General features: G+C 42.2%; 2 protein-coding genes across 5 annotated transcripts in view; one reads left to right on the top strand and one right to left on the bottom strand.

The window, feature by feature from the left end:
• Window positions 1–16,202, top strand: part of LOC131235694 (uncharacterized) — a 60,126-nt gene extending 43,924 nt beyond the window's left edge. For 3 of the 4 annotated variants that reach the window (XM_058232992.1, XM_058232991.1, XM_058232990.1), the window contains 5 exons: window positions 297–465; window positions 2,099–2,151; window positions 2,332–2,568; window positions 14,565–14,611; window positions 15,773–16,202. In XM_058232992.1, the coding sequence (XP_058088975.1) occupies window positions 297–465; window positions 2,099–2,151; window positions 2,332–2,568; window positions 14,565–14,611; window positions 15,773–15,827 (561 nt within the window). In that variant the 3' untranslated portion in view covers window positions 15,828–16,202. The remainder of the gene's footprint in view (window positions 1–296; window positions 466–2,098; window positions 2,152–2,331; window positions 2,569–14,564; window positions 14,612–15,772) is intronic. The other variant, XM_058232994.1, reaches the window with a different exon arrangement.
• A 920-nt stretch (window positions 16,203–17,122) lies between these two features.
• On the bottom strand, window positions 17,123–20,197 carry LOC131234542 (proline-rich extensin-like protein EPR1). The gene is made up of 2 exons (XM_058231479.1): window positions 18,988–20,197; window positions 17,123–18,885 (listed from the first exon to the last, which is right to left on the bottom strand). The coding sequence occupies exons 1-2, from the start codon at window positions 20,105–20,107 to the stop codon at window positions 17,123–17,125; spliced, it is 2,883 nt and encodes a 960-aa protein (XP_058087462.1). The 5' UTR covers window positions 20,108–20,197.
• Between the last annotated feature and the right edge of the window lie 849 nt (window positions 20,198–21,046).

Raw genomic sequence — 21,046 nt, 5'->3', positions numbered from 1 at the left:
TGGGGGTTGCAGTTTTATGTATTGGGCATGCTTTACACCTTATTTAGGAGTGCATTGTAGTTGTCCCTCATGTGTCTTCATTAACAACTATCACTTACCAATCATGCAGGGTGTTTTTTTATTTTTTATTATTTATTTTTTTAATACTGAGTTTAAAATGGAGTTTTTCTAACTATGTTCTGTCACTCAACAATCATGCAAGGTGTTTATTTTTTATTATTTTTTTTAATACTGAGTATAAAATGGAGTTTTTCTAACTATGTTCTGAACATCTATCTCCCCTGTTTTATCTACAGGTAGGTGTTGTTGCTCAAATGGTCAATGCTTCTAGATCCATGCGATGTTTTCTTAAAGGATCAATGAATAGTCCAATAGTACAATTTGGTAGTCAACCTGAGGATGGCAATGACACTGGAGATGGTGGAGGGGTTCCGGTTTTCTCATTTTTGTCAATCCTATATTTTGGTATGCATTGATAACCTTGTAATTTCAAATTTCTACTCGTACCAAACTTCTAGTTGGTGGTGGAAGTTTGAAATTTCACTTGATGGGAAAATAACTAAATTATCAAGCTAGCCTATTTGGAAGGTTTTTGAGAAGTGTGGCATCTCTTTTATGATGTAACCACCCTACTGGTGTATCCCCAAACTTATCGCTTTGCAAACATCAGAACCAATTCCTCTTTCAGATGTCTCACTATATAAGTTTTTTTTTTAGAGTTCTTTCTCCTTCCTCTTCTTTCTCTCTATTTTTTTCCTTTTTCTTTTCTTTTCTGTTTTTTTTTTCCTTTCTTTTCTTCCTATTTTTTTCTACTATATAAGTTCTTATCTGGTTATCTTTCTTTATGATGACTTTTTTGGTGGACTCTGTTCAAAATGTTTATACTCTTGTACTTTCCTCAACCAAAAATTTCCCCCCCTGAAAGGTACTTTCCTCAACCAATTTAAAAAAAGAAAAAGAAGATTAGCGGTAGATTTTTGTATACTTTCCTCAACCAATTTTGGGCATGTTTGGATTGGGCGAAAACAAAACAAGGGAAAGTAAAACATAGTTGATGATATAAGCAAGTGTAAAGTTGACATAAGCACAGAGGAAAGGAAATACCTTGCACCTGTTTATTTTGCTAGAGAAACTGCTAAGGAAGGTGCTTTCCCTTTCCATTTTCCAGTGTTTGGATTGCAATTTTCAAAGGAAAACCTCTTTTCCTCTCCAATTTCCCCATTTAAAACTTCACATCAGAGGGAAACCTTTTTTTTTTTTTATCCCACCAATTGACTTTTTGAAACAAAAAAGGTTTTGCTCCCTTGCCAAGGAAAGGAAATCGATTTTCTTCTCTTTTTATGTTTCTCAACCAGAGTAGAAGGGCTTTCCTTAGTTTTCCTTCTTTTTCCCTCAATCCAAGCAGGCCCTGTGGAAATGAAAAAGGAGAAAAGTGATTGATTTTGGCATAATAAGATTTGATTTCAGTTTTCTGGTACTGATACTGCATTTTAAAAAAAAATAAAATAAAATAAAAAAAATTTTGCTCTTGTTCCCTCTGCTGTGACTTGTAAAACTTGTTCATTTAAGACAGTATCCTGTTGCAACTGGTTTGCATCATGAACTATCTATGTTGAAGTTTCTCCAGTTCATAAGCATGTCCTGTCATACATAAATGGATGTTCAATATCACTTTAAGAGGAATCATCACAAACCAGTTGCATGTGAAGTTCACATGCAACCCTGCTCATATGCCAAAGTGTCACGTGTAGGACATCTGAGCGATGCATAGGGTGGGACTCACTATGACAATCACCTGCTGCAAAAAAAGGTCAGCCCGCTCATCAGGAAGCCACCCTATACGAAAACAATGAGCGTTTTTAGTTGGAACTGTTAACTGTCGGATTTAACATGCATGTCTGTCCTGCCTGATCAGTGGATTTTTCTGATCTCTATGCCAGGTGGCCTTCATGTGGAGCCCATCTTATGCTTAACCTGATGTGTCATACACATGACGTGAACTGGGTTGCATCTGAAGTTCACATGCAACTGGTTGTAGGTGATCATTCTTACTAGTATTGAATTGACTGTAATGATGGTTGTCTTTGACTAATCCCAGAAAGTTTGGCTCAAGAACTCGCTCAGATGTTTGTCCAAGAGCTGACTTTGAAGGTAACATTTGTTTAGCCTTTATCAGCAAATCTTTGGCTGACAGTTGTATCATCTCATCTTTTGACACGTTGTGGGTCATCTTTCCATGCTCACAACTGTCTTTTGTTTATCTACAGATTTTTTTTGTTGTTACTAATTTCGATTCCTTTACTATTTTGTGTTGTTTCTTGGCACAAGTAGAGGTTGCTCGTGCTTGAGCTACTCTCCATCAATCGCGAAGAGGATTCAAGTGTGCAAACCAATAGATTAAGTTGGTCAGATGAGCTTTATCCTGGAGAATTTGATGATTTGAGTATAAGTGACCTTTTGTATTCCAAGGAACACTGCCAGCCAGTCCCTCCAAGGATAAATGGTTGGGAATTTGGTAATCCTACTACCGGACGAACTAATAATCTTCTGGACCGTGAAGTTTTGGAGGTACGGATTCACTTTGCTCATATGCTAATGAGGAACCGTAATATTCTCAATCTGAGAGTATCCACGGTATACTTGTGCCTTTCTATTTGTCGAAGTGAGGCTTGTTCCACACCATTGGTCTGGTAGGGCCCACAATGGTTGTAACATGCCAAGAAATCTCCTTAACAGGGTGATCCTTACCTTTCTATTTGTGGCCTTCAAACCAACAGTCAATAAAAAATATAGAAACAGCCCATATTTAACTGATGAAATGCCCAAGCTTGGTAGATAGGGTCTTTGAATCTGGATGATTTTTGGGCATGCTCCATTCACTATGGGTCACATTATACCAAGAGTATGGTTCATCGAACCATTGGCTCCACCTGCAGAAACTGATAACCTAAGTATATTGTGACACCTCTGGCCAAGGATCTACATTGTACGGGAGACTTATTTGATTATTGAGCTGAGGATATGTTAAGTATCCCAGGCTTCTTTGTTTGTATGAGTGAGGACCATGGTACGGTGATCTAGATTATTATTCTGATGCCTCAAATGGGATGTACCAGACCTAAAAGTTTCCTTGATGGGATAATCCTATCCTTGTGCTGTGGCCTCCAAATAAACAATTAAGAAAAGATAGCAATAGTCCATGCTCAACTGGAGAAATGAGAATGATTCAATGGGTAGGATATTCCAACCTAGGAGATCTCATGGTGCAAGATTCATTCATGGTGGGGCCCATTAGATCAACAGACTGGAGTAATGAACCATTGTCCCAACTGAGAACTTGAGTAAAGCATACACATCCCTAAAGTCACAACTGAACTCGAGACATGGATCCAGTAATGCATGCTTTATAAACGAACTATTCCAAAATCCCCTTTGCGTTGTGTTATTATGTGTTATAATTCCGAGTCCACAACAAACCCGGATCAGCCCTAGATATTAAAAATTTGGATCTAATATCACTGTCAATCTTGCGCTTTGTGGAAGCAAGTTCAACAAAGATAGAACAATCAAATATAAACAACCTACCAAACAATCACAAACACATGATTTTACGTGGAAAACCCTTTTGGGAAAAAAACCACAGCATAAAACAACAACGATCTCCACTATAATTGAAACCTTCGAGTCACACCACTCCCCTTCTCCGATTACAGAAGCGATGTGATCTCCCCTTGCAATGTACACCCCCAAGGAAAACCCCCAACCCTCAAGAAAAATTCCTTCCCAAGCCCTTACAAGTGTATAAAACTCTCTTAACTTGCAAAACCCTTGCCCTATAAATGAAAACAGTCGTCCTTTGAAAGCCCTAATCGAATCGGGACTTAATACCCCGATTTATGCAAAATCGCATAACAGAGTTGGTATCCGTCGGTCGGATCGAACTCACCTTTGGTTCGACCGACTCAGACCAACAAAGTCCTACTTTGTTCCTGACTTCTGACTGAGAAATCAACACTTTGTAGGCCGGTACACAGTTCAATCGGACCGACAAAGCCCTGCTTTATCTCTAAGATTGTGTAGAATCCAAGGCATCCACATAATAATCTCCACCTTGACTTGTATTCTACCATAAGTAGAGTTGGACACGAACTAAGCTTATTTTTGTAGCTCGAAAAAATTTCGAGCCGAGTTTGAGCTGGCTCGTGCTAGACTCGATTCGACTCGAACCCAACTCGGCTCAATAGTATCAATACCCACTAAAAAAAAAAAAAAAACCCTACCCCCCCTCTTATTTTTCTATATGTTCAAGCCACTTGAATGCCCAAGCCCTAACCCCCTCTCCTCTCTCACTTTCTAAGCCCTAGCTCCTTTACCCTTTCCCTTTCTATCATTGTTCGAGCCCAATCACCGAGCACGTCCGCCTATACCTACCTCCGAGAGCTTAAGCCCGTTGTGCGCCCGTCTGTCCCTGCCTCTCTCTGGTAACACTCTCCTCTCTCTCTAGCTTGTGTATTTAGGCCTCCGACTGGGCACTATCCATGGCAACCCAGCCAGGTGTCAGCTGTCAAGACTCAAATTTAATTAATATAATAATACATATATATATATATATATATATATTATAGATAATAGATTATATATATTATATATTATAATTGCATAGATGTTAATTTTTTATTTTTATATTTATAGATGGCTAGTGAGGAAGTCCCAACTACTCCTGGTGCCGGTGCGTTGGCCACATCTCTTATTGTGGAGGGAGAATGGTCTTTAGCTGCAACCAAAGGAAAGAAAAGATCAGCTGTGTAGGATGATAAAAAAATCCAAATTCTAAGCCAACAGTTGCTTTCATTTACCAAGTCTGAAGGGGACGAGTCTCAAGGTAAACTTTTTACTTATAAGTTTGACAAAGAGAAGTTGAAAGAGTGCTATGCAAGACTTGTGATCGTTGAAGAAGAAACCATTTAAAATGATAGAGAACAAAGTTTTCACGGGATACAGTAAATTCCTTAATTCTAAGGTTGAGAAGGTCTCCCGCGCTATTGTGAATAGGGAGTGCATGGAGATGTATACAAGTAAGAAAATAAAACTAAAAGCAATTTTGGAATCAATCTCAAGAATGAGTTTGACGTCTGATTTGTGGACGATTTATAATCAAAGAAAGGAATTCATTTCATTGACTGCACACTATGTTGATGAAGATTGGAAACTTTGTAAGGGAATTTTAAACTTCCAACACTTTCCTCCTCATACTGGTTTGGTTATTTCAGATTGTATTTATAACTGTCTACAAGGCTGAAGCATTGAAAATAAAATCTCTTCAATAACTTTATATAATGCTTCAACAAATGACAGTGTAATTTCATTCTTACGTAATCAATTTAAGGGAATTAGAAATTTATTTTTTGAGAGAAATATTCTAAGTTAGGCATTCTGCCCACATACTAAACCTAATTGTACAAGAATTAATGAAAGCAATTGACCCAACCATAGAGAATATATGAGTGTAAAATACATAAGGGGGTCACCTTCAAGATTAAGTATATGCAATTATATAATCCAACATTTGAATATGAAGTCTTAAAAAACGTTGAAGTTAAATGTATGCACATGTTGAAATTTGACTTTTAAATTGTTGGATTCGGCCGTAAAATTGGAACTTGCATTTCCGGAAAATGTGGCGCGTGATATAAGGTATTCTTGGTTGCCTACTAAAGATGATTGGGGCAAAGCAAAACAAGTTCACTAGTTTCTCAAGGTTTTTTTTTTATATAATTAAATGATTTTTTTTTCTGGAAGTAAGTATCCCACGACAAATATATTTCTTCCGTTTGTTTGGAAGATCAATGAAGCCCTAAGAAAAAGTGTCAGTGAGAGTCCAAATTTTCTACAACTGATGACACTTGGCATGCAAGGTATGCAAATGAAGTTCGACAAGTACCGAGATGAATATCATTTGTTAATAGCCTTGGCGGTTGTTTTTGATCCTCAGTGTAAGATGAGCTATGCCAAGTTCATTTTTATGAAGATTTATTCTGATAAAAGGATGATAACCGAAACCTCTAAGGTTCATGATGCAATCGAAGAATTGTACACTTCGTATGTTTCTACTTTACACAGCCACATAAGGTGATAAAGAAGTTAGAGCTCCTGGTGTTTCCACAAGCAATGACGATATGCTCGATGATGAATGCATGTCTTTCTTAGCACAAGAAAATATAGATAATGAGATGAATGGATTAGAGCTAGATTTGTATCTCAAAGACCCAATCGTAAGGTGAGAGGACTCGGGCTTCGATGTTTTTGAGTGGTGGAAGATAAGAGTTAGTGAACCAAAATACCCTACACTACTAGCGTGGCACGAAACATATTATCAATTCCAATTTCAATAATGGCATTAAAATCCTTTTAGCACAGGGAGTAGGGTCGTGAGCAAGCATTGAAACTCTCTTTCACCGAAAACAGTTGAAGCATTAATTTGTATACAAGATGGTTGCGTTTGATTTGTGAAGGTAATAGTTTTGATATTGAGGAAAATGAGGAGGAGAACGAGTCTCAAGACGAGACTATATGCAACAACGACAACGCAAATGAGGTTAGGTTAAAAATTATTGTTAATTTGTTGAAACTTGACATTGATGTGATGTGTTATGTGTACTTGAATGTAATGTTGATGGATGTTATTAGTGGAATGCAACAATGACTTTTATTTCATTTTTATATTATGCTTTTATTTATGTTATAATTCATTACTATTATTTATCATATTTCATTTTTGCTTTTGTTTTTCATATTTCATTATCGCCAAAATACTAATTTCTCCAACACAGAGTGTAGATATGTTGTCAACTGAACCATCAACCGACGTTTTGGATTACGGTTCTTTTCCACTTTCGAAAGTTAAAAAATTTGAAGATTTTGTGTCATTTGTGTGGGGCCAAGTTTGTTAACAAAACTAATAATCTTAGGTTACACTTATCATTTCGCGGTGGAGATACAAAACCGTGCCCTAAAGCCCCAAAGGAGGTCCAATTTTTTTTTTTTTTTGGGCTTTTCTAAATTCAAATAAAAAACCTTCCACCTCCAATCCAAACTTTCCAAGGCAGAGGAGGAAGCCAGATTATTAGTATTGGAAGAAGAACAATTCCAACTCGTCTAGAAACGTAGTATGGTAGAGGCTTCTAAACATAAATGATATCCTCTAAGACAACATGATGCTAAAGCAGGATCAAGTTGTATGGGCACAAAGAAGAATAGTAACAAACCATTCAATTTTCTCTCTAGTCTCGGTGCATTTTATAGGGTGTTGGGAAGTACATATAAATCTGTCCACAAAGAAAGTTTGAACAATTTAATTCAAACTATACAGGAGCATGATGAAAAATTCTCCACCTTCCAATTCAAGAGAGGGGAACGACAACGTATGTAAAGAATTGGATAGCAGCTCGAGCTCGACAAACGAATCTCCTCCTATAGTAAATAACGACAGAAAAGAAACGCATCTAATGTTATAAGTTTGTAATTGTAATATTTTTACTTTTCAGTTTGTAAGTTGTTTTCAATTTTCAGTTCTACTGTGTTATTGATTGAATGTTATGTGCAACCTTAAACTCGAAAGCTCGGCCTCAAACTCGACTTGAAAACTCGAACTCAGCTTGATTTGGCCCGAGCTGCTGATTGAGTTGAGCCGAGCTGGCCAATCAGGCTTGATCACCAAGCCGAGCCGAACTCGAGCTAGGGTTGGCTGCTGACCGAACTGAGCCGAGCTGGGCCAAGCTCAACTCGATGTCCAACTCTACCTTGAAGATCTCCCATACTAGCCTCCACCTTGAGCATAGACCGCTCCTTGCATCCTTCACTTGGAATGTAGCTCCATCTGCACCCTTGTGCAAGGGTGCCCAATCTCATCAATGGATGGTGCAATTGATCAAGACTAAGTAGTGCTTGAACTTATCTGTGGTCACCGACTTCGTCAACATGTCTGCAGTATTTTCATCCGTGTGAATCTTTTGAATCTGAATCACTCTTGAAGCAATGAGTTTCTGTATCTTGCGAAACCTTACGTCGATATGCTTGGTTCTCATATGATACACTTGTTCAACATTAGATGGATAACGCTCTGACTATCGCAATCCAACCGAATCGCATCTAGTCCTGCTTCAACTTAAGTTCTCCAATCAGACCCGTCAACCATAATGCTTCCTTTGACACCTCCATCGCAACCATATATTCGTTGTAAACAACGCTATCATAAACTGTAGCTTAGATCTCCAACATATCGGTCCACCCACTAATGTGAAAACATATCTCATAGTGGACCTCCTGTTGTCCAGTTCTCCTGCATAATCTGCATTCACGTAGCCTAGAACTCCACTCGAAGCTCCATGTCCCTCGAACATGATTCCAGTGTCGATTGTGCCCCTGAGGTATCTGAGAATCCATTTAACTACATTCCAATGCTCCTTTCTCGCATTTGCCATATATCTGCCGACTACGCTAACTGCCTATGAGATATCTGGCCTTGTGCAAACCATCACATACGTGAGACTCCCCACCATACTCGCATATGACACCCGTAACACATGAAATCTCCTTTTCTGTGCTTAGACATGACTTAGTTGAGAACTTAAAGTGACATGTTAGAGGCATGTTAATTGGCTTAGCACCTTTCATTTGGAACTTCTCTAGCACCTTCTGCACATATCCCCTCTGAGACAGCCACAGCTTCCTAGACTATGTCTTTGTAAATCTCCATACCTAGGATCTTCTTCACAGCACCCATATCAAACTCCTTACTTAACAAAGACTTAAGTAGGAGTACGTCCTTCTTGTCCTTCGCAACAATCAGCATGTCAACAACATATAGCATCAGAAAAATGTAGGACTTGTCTTCAAGCACTCTGTAATATACACAACAATCATACACATATGATATAGCCAATCTCCACCATGTAGGAATTAAACTGCTTGTACTACTGTTTCAGAGACTGCTTCAACCCATATAATGACTTTTTTAGCCTACACACGTGATCTTCCTTACCAAGCTCTTTGAATCCTTTTGTTTGCTTCATGTAAATAACTTCCTCCAAATTCTCGTGAAGGAATGTCCTATGTACATCAAGCATCCTAATTGATGTATGTTTCACAACTGAAGAGAACTTCATTATAATCTACTCATTCCCTCTGCGAGTATCCTTTTGCTACAAGTCGTGCCTTGAAATTTTCGCCCTCTTTTTCTGTTAGCACTTCTTTTTGAACACTCACTTGCACTAGATAGCCCTCTGACCTTTCGGAAGTTTCACCAACTCCCACATCTGATTCCTGTGTAGAGATTCCATCTCCTCCGCCATGGCCAACATCCACCTGTTTCCATCCTTTTCAAATTTAGCCTCTTGAAAGGTGGAGGGATCTTTACTCACCGTGAACAACGCGAAAGAAATCATTTCCTCGAACCCATATCAAACTGGAGCTCTAATGGATCATCTCTCCCTGTTCTTGACTATTTTCTCCTGGGTATCCTGCTGATTGTTTTGGTTAGTTTCTTGCTCTTGCTGAATTTCACATTCAGTAACAGAGTGAGTTGGCTCCAATTGCACTGACAATCTCTCTACATCACCATGTGTTTTCGACTTCTCTGCAACGTCCTTATTTGCCTTCAACATAGATGCCTCATCGAAGATGACATCTCTGCTAATGACCACCTTTTGAGAAACTGTATCCCAAAGCTTATAGCCCTTAACACCTTTCTCATACCCAATAAGGATGCACTTTCTAGATTTGGGATCCAACTTCGTCCTTTGTCCACTGCATGTGGACGTATGCTGGACACCCTAAGATCCTCAACCTTGAGTGATCACGTCCTTACCTGTCCAAACTTCCTCCGCAACTTTGAAGTCCAAGGCTATTGATGGTGATCAATTCACAATAAAGCATGCCATATTAACCGCTTCTACCCAGGAGCTTTTAGGCAGCCTTGCATGCAACTACATACTTCTCGCCCTCTCCAAGAGAGTTCTGTTCATCCTCTCTACCACCTCGTTTTGTTGTGGGATCCCTGGAGTTGAGAAGTGCCTTGTGATACCCTGTTCCTTGCAGAATTCATGAATTCCATGAATTCTGCCTCTCTGTATTTTGTATCATTATCTGGTCTGGGATATTAACCTATCTCCCAGTTTGTTTCCCTACTTCTGCCTTCAATTCCTTGAACTTAGTGAACACCTCAGGCTTATGCTTTAAGAAATAGACCCAAACCTTCATTGAGTAATCATTTATGAAGCTCACAAAGAATCGTGTTCCTCCCTTAAATGGTACTGTCACTAGCCCCCAGACATCGGAATGCATGTAATTGAGCACCCCGCTACTAGTATGTGTAGCAATCATGAACTTTACCCTACACTGTTTTTTTATAGATGCAATGCTCGCAGAAACCCACCTTGCACGCCTTAACTCCCTTCAATAGTTTCCGTTTATGGACTTCCATCATGCCCCTCTCGCTCATATGCCCTAGCCGCATATGCCACATTATTTTGATTTGTGTCAGATTTTGCAGGTGAGGTAGTAGCAGCCTCACCTATAACTGTGCTCCTAATCAAGTTGTACAAATTTGTTGTCTTATGTCCCTTTATTAAAACCATTGCATCTCTGGTGACCTTGATTACATCGCTAGATGCAGTGAATGTGCACCCATTTGTATCTAAAACGCTGAAGGATATCAAGTTCTTCTTCAGATTTGGGACATGCTTGACATCACTTTGAGTTCGTAAGAGTCTATCGAACATCCTTATCTTGATGGTCCTTATTTCGATGGCCTCGTATGTAGCGTCGTTCCCCATTAGAACACGTCCACCATCATATGACTTGTAAGTATTGAACCAAGTCCTATTCGGGCACATATGATACGGACATTCAAAATCGAGTATCCATATATCAATAAGATGACTCTTACTTGAGAAGATTGAAAGGAAGTCTCCTTTTGAGCTCTCTTTCGTTACGCTAGTTGATTCGCTCGTGTTCCTTCTATTCTTGCTTTCTAGGTCATCCTTTCATTTTTGGCAATCTCTCTTGAAGTGCCCCTTCACGCCACAGTAGAAGCATCCATTATTAGCCTTCGATTTCGATATAAATTTCTTCTTGTTAGACTGAGATCGCTCCATGGATCTCCCACTTCCTTAACCCCTTTTCGCATTTAACCCCTTCGCCTGAGAATCCTCATCGCTTTATTTCTTCCTCAACTTGTTAGACATGAGAGCCACGATGACTTCCTCCGTTTTCAGAGTACTCTTCCCATATAATAGAGTAGTAACGAGATGGTCGTATGATGTGGGAAGTGATATGATAATGGACAACCGACCAGCACACCAAAAGCTCTAGAGTTGATGGGGAAGGACCGGTTTATCCCTATGTAAGTTCTCATAGGCAAACCCAGGCAAGACCTCTCCGTGGGCAACCCTCGCTTTGCATGAGTCCCCGAATCGCACGGTCTCACAATGGGCCCCATCTCGTGGCCATTATGCATCTCACAGACCCTACCTCGTGGGTCACCTCACCCTAGCGTGAAGATATGGTGCATCATTGGAATCACACCAAGATGTCCCCGCATCATCCACTCAAGTCGGTGAAGAGACTTGAACACTAGGCTCCCGCTTTGATACCATTTTGATAGCAGACAACCGACCAACGCACCAAAAGCTCCAGAGTTGATGGAAAAGGGCCGATTTATCCCTATATGTAGGCCTTCCTAGGCAAACATAGGCGAGACCCCCCATGAGCAACTCCCGCTTCGCACGGGTCCCCGAATTGTATGGTCCCACAATGGGCCCCACCTCGTGGCCATTCTGCATCTCAAGGACCCCACCTCGTGAGTCACCCCACCCCCAACGTGGAGATACGGTGCATCCTTGGAATCACACCAAGATGCCCTCGTATCACGTTATTAAAAGTAGTAACGCTTTATCTTCATCCTTGATCGTTTCTTCGAGCCTTAACAGCTCGCTACGTATCTTTGTAAACGAGTTCATATGCTCCAAAAGATCGGCTCCTTAATCCATAGCCCGTAAAGTTGTTTCTTCACAAACAACTTGTTAGTGAGGGACTTTGCTATGTATAGATCTTCTGGTTTCTTCCACATATCCATGACTGAATCCTCATCATGAACATTGTACATGACTTCATCCGATAGACATAGACAAATGACGCTCATAGCCTTCTCCCCGAGTTTGTTCCAGTTGCCTTCTGACATCTTCTCTGGTTTAGTATCCAACAATGCCTTGCTCAACCTATGTGACACTAGTATATCCTCAAAACTTTTGCTACCACAAACTAAAATTGTTCTTCCCCTTGAATTTCTGTATATCAAACTTTGACCTTGACATCTTCGTTGAATTCCTGATCGTCCTTAACCCAACTCTCCGATACCACTTTGTTGTAATTCCAAGCCCACAACAAATCTAGATCAACCTTAGATATTAGAAATCCAGATCTAATATCACTGTCAATCCTGTGCTTTACGGAAGCATGTTCAACGAAGATAGAACAATAAAATAGAAACAACCTACCAAGCAATTACAAACATGATTTTACGTGGAAAACCCTTTCTGGAAAAACCATGGCACAAAGCGACAGAGATCTCCACTATAATCGAAACCTTTGAGTTAACACCACTCTCCTTCTCTGATTACAGAAGTGATCCGATCTCCCCTTGCTACATACACCCCTAGGAAAACCCCTAGCCCTTGAGAAAAATCCATTCCCAAGCCCTTGCAAGTGTAGAAAACTCTCTCAACCTGCAAAACCCTTGCCCTATGAGAGAAAAACACTCGTACTTTGAAAGCCCTAATCGAATCAGGACTTAAATGCCCCAACTTATGCAAAACCGCGTAACAAAGTTGGTATTTGTCGGTTGGACCGAACTCACTTTCAGTCGGACTGACAGTCCTACTCTTCTCCTGACTTATGATTGAGAAATCCTGCACTATGTAGGTCAGACCGAACTCAGTTTGTTTGGACCGACAGAGCCGTGCTTCATCTCCCAGACTGTGCAGAATCCAAGGCATCCGCACAACAATGCGAGTGTTGCTGGTCATCATGTTTTGATGGGTTCCCTAACATTTTGTGCAGCCAACTATTCAAGCATTACAATTCATGCGTCTAGAAGCTCATGCTTAGTGGTTTGCTTGGCAACTACCAATCCATGACCCTACTTTGCTTGCTTGTGCTTTGGGCATCCTCGTAATAGTTGCATTGGAGATAATATTGGGTGGGACCGTGCCAGCTGGGTGGGACCGTGCCAGCAGTTGAATGGTGTCAATGTGAATCTCTGCCATTTCCAAGACCCAACTAAAAGTATGAAGATTTATGTCTGGTGGGCAGCTGATTGTCAATTTTTGCCTTTCTACCATCTAAACCCCAGCCCCAAATTGTTGGGTGATGATGAATTGATGATAATGATAACACATTTTTTGATGTTAGACACTTTTAAACGGCGACTTCAAGATGCCAAACATGGTGACATGACCATAGAAACATGTTAAAATCAAGAAAAAAACATAAGAAAGGTGGAATTTGGATACTGAAACACAGATTTCTCAGTCTACCTGTGAGCTTTTGGACATTGCCACATTGGTCCATGACATTACTGTTCATCCCACAAGCATAACTTCTTGCAAGTGAGATGGAGCTTATATCACTACCACTATCGGCAATCTTCTACCCTTCTACTAGCATGTGTTTTTGGATTCTCCTACTAGGGCTATGTGCAAGGGTAGGATCAGAGCCCTACTTATGGGCACATTGTTCCAGCATGACATACATCCCTGAGATGTTGGCCATGCAACAGCTGGTCCCATGTACCAAAAAATGGTCATCCATTCATTAGATGGGTCCATGTACATGAAAAACAATGACTGTTAAGAAAGAATGATCGACATTCCACTTTCAACATGTAGTTTGGTCCACATGTCAAGTGACTCAGCCTGATTTTTGGTCCAGGGAATGTAACAGTGGGCCCTGTCTGATGAATGGCCTGATTTTGCACACATGATCCTAAGTATTCGAAAGGGTGTCAATTGTCAGGCTTGAGGACATCTCAGGCCTGAATTTTGAACTGCCTGGTCTGCTATTCAAAATTCCCCATTTGCACAGCTAGGGCCGGGTTGCTCGCCAATGCCAACTACTTGCCATCCATGTCTCCATTCTGGTGTATCCAAAATTCTGAATGCTTGTCATGGTTGTCGGATTAGCATATTTGCATTTGCTTAAGGGATGCAGTTTATGGCTGTGTTCAGGAGTACTCTCAAACCCATGGAAACATTTTGAGGTTGTCTGGCTTTTAAAAGGTTTGGTGTCTGGAAAGTGCGGGAAACATATTCTGCATTGAGCCATCTTTTTTCCATCATACCAGCCTGAAATAATGAGTCTTCACATTTCATCTAGTTGCTGAAACGGGCTTCTAGTTTTATGTGGTCCTTTACATCCTGCTGAATCGCTATTTTAAGACACTCAAAACATTTGATCAACTTATCTTGTTTGCTAACTTATCTTTGTTGTATAACTGATTTTGATTGCAGGTGTATCTAACAGCATGGCTTGTGGAGGTGAATATCAACATCTACAGGTAAAGAAGAATGTTGAAACATGCATTAATATAAGACGTAGTACACAATGAATTCCATGACTAATCATGATGTGGAGGGCTTCCATGTGTGCATGTCAATACCGATGAGACCCATCCCAAGTGTCGGCTCACCATGGATTGATCATGCATCAAGCTCTCACTATTTGGGCGATCCATGCTTACAAACAATGGGCCGTTCCCCATCGAATGCGAACCATTGTTTACATTATCTACCATCTGTTGACTTGCCGTTGATTGGAGCCATTGAATGGACATGTGCATTCTCTAGCTGGGGAAACACTTGCCATGTGGCACATTCACGGTTGAAGATGCCTGGTGGAAGGTCCAGATGACCATCTATTTTAGCCCAGTTGAGGTGGCCTACAATTCTTAAAGTAATATTTTAGGCATGATTACATGAACTTGACTTGTGGTAGCTTATCATAATCACTTGTGATTTTTGACAATCCTTAGAATGTAGTGGCTGCTTTCCACCATCCCTAGATTGATCTGAACTGGCCATGTTCTCATTGCTAGCATATAGAAGCTATGGCCTTATCATTTTCTTGCTGATCCTGACCTTTAAATCTTGGATTCGAATATGAGGCATTAAATACTCATGTTCATACACGGTCATCCATTCAACAAATATTTCTCACAGTGGCCTGGAGGTGAAAACAGGCCCCTATACCCTACTGTGGTGGGGGCGCCATACCCTATCAAACCCCTTTATGTTTTTCCACTATTCACCTGTGTATCCACTTGCCTGTTCACACATCTATTGATTCCATTCACATTCTTGTACACTATTTCTTGTGCGTGACCATCCGTATTGTTTGTATATCATCCAACCCATGCATTAAGTGAGCCCCATCATGATTATGGGCTGCCCTAGAAATCATGTCTATCCAATCACTAGGTGGGCCTCACTATAGAAACCTCCAAAGTCACTTGGTGGCCCACATGACTGTTGAATTGACCTGCTTTTTGGGACACCCAACTTTCATGGTCGGACTCCCTGCTGGACAGATTGGATGCTGTACACACATCATGGTGGCCATACACACGACCCTTGCATAATAAGGTTTAAAAAATGCAGAAAAAGCTTACTTTGGACTTATAGTTCTTATGATATTTATGTTTTTTTTTTTTCCCCTCCAGGGTCGATCAAATCTTTACGATGATAGGGGAGGAAATGAATGTCAACCTTTCATGAAGTTTTCATCCAAGTAGAGAAAAGAAATGAAATATGAAAGAAAAGAACCGTTTGACTCTTTCGACAAACCTTTAAGAGTGGCGTGCAGCTTCAAAAATCACCATTTATGAGGCTGCAGGGAGTGTCAAGGTGTTTGGAAAGTATTCCATTGTTTTAAATGATACTGCATGCATCTGCGCTTCTTTTCTGTGTGTAGAGAAACACCAATTTCTTAGCCTACTCTCTTGCTAAGGGATTTGTAAACTAGCCCTTTGCATCAAAACGTTCCAATCCATTGAGGAAATTTGTATTGTTAATAGAGGTTTGCTTGAATACACCCAGTGTTTTTACTTGATGGGGCTCCCCCTGGATGGTATTGCATAATTCCTTTTATTCCCATGCCATTGGCTCACATGAGAAAGTAGCAGCATCACTTTTTACATGGGTGTATTTGGTTTCACTAAATATCATGATATTTGATGATTAAGAGTGCATTTGATCTCACCAAAATATCATGATATTTGGATATTTGGTGCAAGCAAACACACCATATGAGAAATGAGTCATGCCTAATGCACGAAAACTTTCACACAGTCCCATCCATCCCTCCAATGTTTCATTTGTAAAACACCCGAGCCATTGCAAAATATGGATCACACATGAAGATTAACTGCTGTAAAAATCAGGTCAATCCACCCGTGGGCCACACCTATATGCTGATTCATACCATCGGCTGTCCATTGGTTTTGACATTTTGCAGTCCAGTCTGATTTTCCCCCCAGATGATCTTCATGGCAGTGGCACGAATTAGTGAAACTAGGATAGACCGCGGGATGTATGTGAAAGTTCACATACAACATTTCTCTCAATTTACATGAAATGTCATAGAAGATGTTCAAGGACTGTATTATTATTCTTTAGCTAAGAGAAGGGTGGAGAGGTTAACATGTACTGAGGATTCTAGGGAACATCTATACCTAAGTGGTGTACTCACCTCACATGTGGAAACAAGGTACATGTGCCAGATCAAAGCTTCTCATTTAAAAACTCCTATTGTGTAGATGCTGTGGTTGAAAGTTCCAAGTTGATATGATATGCTCATCAAATGGGCCACACTTGTTTGAGAAAATAAACTGAGGAGACAATTGGCCAACGGCTCAAATTCCAGTACACGTGTGACCCACCTTATGGTCTAATTTATCGGAAGGCATCGCCACAATGTGGATTGTCTGAGAGCAACTAAGATTCGTTGCATGTATGCAATGTTTCCGCATATGAGGTGTGTCGTGATACAGAGTGCATATTCTCTACTTGCATCAGACTGGCCAAGGTGGTGGGGGAGCTGCATATTGCAATGGCGTTCTTGTAGAACGGGCAGGCAGTTGAGTGGATCCAATCGGCTCAGAGTTGGGCAAGCTTGCATGAGTGGGCATCCAAGGTCTCACTGGCTCTGAGTTTGGCAGGCTTGCATGGAGAGGCATTGAAGGAAGTTGCACTGGCTCGGAGTTTGTTTGGCTGGTATAAATAGGCAACAAAGAAGGCTCAGAGTTTGGCAAGTTTCTATGAAGAGGCATGAAAGGGGGTCGCACTGGCTCGGAACTTGGTAGACTTGCATGAACAGGCAACAAATGAGGCCTCACTGGCTCAGAATTAGGGGGTCGCACTGGCTCAGAATTTGGAAGAGGCATGAAAGGGGATCGCACTGGCTCAGAACTTAGTAGACTTGCATGAACAGGTAACAAATGAGGCCTCACTGGTTCGGAATTAGGGGGTCGTGCTGGCTCAGAATTTGGGTGGCTTGTATGAACAGGCAGCGAAGGTAGCCTAACCAACTTGGAGTTTGGCAGGCTTGTATGAAGAGGCATTGAAGTGGGTCTTACCGGCTCAGAATTTGGCATACTTGGCGTTGAAGGTCGCACTGGCTCCGAATTTGGTAGGCTTGTATGAACAGGCAATCGAGGTGGCTTCACTGGCTCAGAGTTTGGCAAGCTTGTATGAAGAGGCAAAGAAAGGGGGCGCAATGGCTTGGAATTTGGTATGCTTGTATGAAAAGGCAGTGAAGAAGGCCTCACTGGCTTGGAATTTGGCATTGAAGGGGGTCGCACCGGCTTGGAATTTGGTTGGCTTTCATGAATAGGCAACTGATGAGGCCTGACCGGCTCAGAATTTGGGAAACTTGTAGGCATTGGAGGGGGTTGCACTGGCTCAAAATTTGGTTGGCTTGTATGAACCGGCAATGAAGGAGGTCTCACCGGCTCAAAATTTGGCAAACTTGTGGGCATTGAAGGGGGTCGCATGGGCTCAAAATTTAGTAGGCTTGTATGAACATGCAGCTGAGGTGGCTTCACTGGCTCGGAGTTTGGCAAGCTTGTATGAAGAGGCAAAGAAGGGGGTCGCAATGGCTCGGAGTTTGGTAGGCTTGTATGAAAAGGCAGTGAAGAAGGCCTCACCGGCTTGGAATTTGGAAAAGTTGGCATTGAAGGGGGCCGCACTGGCTTGGAATTTGGCTGGCTTTCAAGAAAAGGCAACAGAGGAGGCCTGACCGGTTCAGAATTTGGGAAACTTGTAGGCATTGAAGGGGGTCGCACTGGCTCAGAATTTGGTTGGCTTGTATGAACAGGCAATGAAGCAGGCCTTACTGGCTCGGAGTTCAGCAAGCTTGTATGAAAAGACATCAAAGGGGGTCTCACCAGCTCGGAGTTTGGCATGCTTGTATGGAGAGGCATCGAAGGGAGGCTCACCGGCTCAGAATTTGGCAAACTTGTGGGCATTGAACGGGGTCGCACTGGCTCGGAATTTGGTAGGCTTGTATGAACAGGCAACCAAGGAGGCCTCACCGGCTCGGATTTCAGCAAGCTTGTATGAAGAGGCATCGAAGGGGGTCGCACTGGCTCAGAATTTGGAAGGCTTGTACGAAGAGGCATCCAAAAGGGTCTCACTGGCTCGGAGTTTGGCAAACTTGTAGGCATTGAAGGGGTTTGCACTGGCTCAGAATTTAGTTGGCTTGTATGAACAAGCCACCAAGGAGGTGAAGGCTTCACTGGCTTGGAATTTGGCAAGCTTGTATGAAGAGGCATTGAAGGGGCCTCCGGCTCAGAATTTTTTAGGATTATATGAACAGACAACCAAGGAGGCCTCACTGGCTCAGAGTTTGGCAAGCTTGAATGAAGAGGCATGGAAGGAGGGGATTTATACAGTGGAGGTGGTGAGTTGGGGGACTGATAAACTGGAGGCTTATAAAGTAGAGGAGGTGGAATGGAAGGCTGATTGATTGGTGGTTTTTGCATTGGCGGAGGAGATGTTGGAGGTGGGTTATCCGTAGGAGGTTGGTAAGTTGGCAGTGGAGGTTTCTGCACTGGAGACGGCGAGGTGGGAGGTTGATAAACTGGTGGACGTTTCTGCACTGGAGGTGGCGAGGTGGGAGGTTGATAAACTGGCGGTGGAGGTTTCTGCACTGGAGGCGGCGAGGAGGGAGGTTGATAAACTGGCGGTGGAGGTTTCTGCACTGGAGGCGGCAAGATGGGAGGTTGATAAACTGGCGGTGGAGGTTTCTGCACTGGAGATGGTGAGGTGGGAGGTTGACAAACCAGCGGTGGAGGCTTGTGAGGTAGTGAAACAGGTGGCTGATCAACCGGAGGTTTTTGCACTGGTGGAGTTGTAAGGGGAGTATTATGCACTGGAGGTGGAGGTGGTGAGGCAGAAGGTCGATAAACTGCCGGTGGAGGAGATTTCTGCACTGGAGGCTTATAAAGTGATGGAGGACGATGATGACATGGCGGCCTCCGCTTATGATGTGGTGGATGAGGTTTACGTACTGGCGGTTGGATCTTGGGAGATGTTGGAGGTTGATAAACAGAAGGTGGTGGCATCAACGGACGTTGATAGATTGTCGGAGGCGGTGTTCGTAGGTGTTTATACATTGGCGGAGAAACCTTCGAAGGGGTTCGAGGAATTGGTGGAAATGGTTTATTAGTATGTGAAGGCGGTGGAGGGAATGGCGACGGAGTGGCGTAGATGGGTGGCAGTGAGGGATTCGGTCCATGAGCAGGATGAGGAGGTTGATTGATAGGAATAGATGGGCCGCGCAATGGCGGAGGATTGGGAGAGGGTGGAGGAGAAGGTGATGGAGTAATGTACGTTGCCGGAGGCGGTGGAGGATTGTTGTAAGTTGGCGGAGGCGGCGAATTGTAGTTGTATATAGGGTCATTGGCATTAATTCTAGCAGTTTGAGTATGAGAGACGAGAGTAGCTAGGAGGAGTGTGGCCCATGCAATCAATGGTTTTGGTTGAGCAGCTCTCATGGTAGCTTGAAAACACCTGAGATTGGGTTTTGATAGATACACGGATTAAGAAGGCTTTTCATACGCTGGTGTTTTGGATGGACATTTTCAAGTGAGTTGAGATATGCTGCATGTATGTGCCTCTATTTGTAGTTGGATGTGGAAGGTTTTTAGTAACGGATATGAAGATTCGCTGTCATGGCAGAATGGTGGGCCATGGAGATATGCCACGTGGCATCCCTACCTCGTGACTGCTTTGTTGGGTGACACGTGGCGTAGTCAAGCGTAACGCATGATTGTCAGGGATTTTGGATGTTATCTATATCAAGGGAGTAGCATCCCACTGAACGTGTACGGACAATTTGGCACGTGTGTATGGCATCCGAGCCGTTGAAAATGTTTGGCCCACCTTGAAGAGCATTGGGTGCAAAAATCTCGGAAATCCACTTATGGGTGGGCCACACGTGTGCATTGAATCAATACATTGACTATCTTTTTTTTTTACACGGTGTGGCCCGCCTGATGAATGGATTGGCCTGACCTTTATTGCCAATGATCTTCCACATGGGGCCAACCTGTACGGCAGCTCGGATGTTGTGTAGAGGTGAGACATTGTCTACATGCAACGGAGTGGATGTTAACTTCATCGTCCGTCCATGAGGTATGCTGACGTGGCTTTCCCACTAGAGGTGAGACATTGGCTACATGCAACGGAGTGGATGTTAACTTCATCGTCCGTCCATGAGGTATGCTGACATGGCTCTCCCACTAGAGGTTCGTCATATCTGGCCTACTACATCAAAAATAGAACTTTCTAACTGGCCTTAGCAGGAACGATGATGATCTCCAATCAGGGAGATCTTTTTCACATGAACCGTATACAGCGAGGACTTTGTAGATGAACGGTCCGGATCAGCACATGGTGGGGTTAGAAAAGGGCGAGCCTCTAGGTAACTAGGG

The sequence above is a fragment of the Magnolia sinica genome, chromosome 19 (genome assembly GCF_029962835.1).
Source record: "Magnolia sinica isolate HGM2019 chromosome 19, MsV1, whole genome shotgun sequence".
NCBI lineage: Eukaryota > Viridiplantae > Streptophyta > Magnoliopsida > Magnoliales > Magnoliaceae > Magnolia > Magnolia sinica.
The sequence above is the reverse complement of the archived record's forward strand: the minus strand, read 5'-3'. Positions and strand labels throughout refer to the sequence as shown.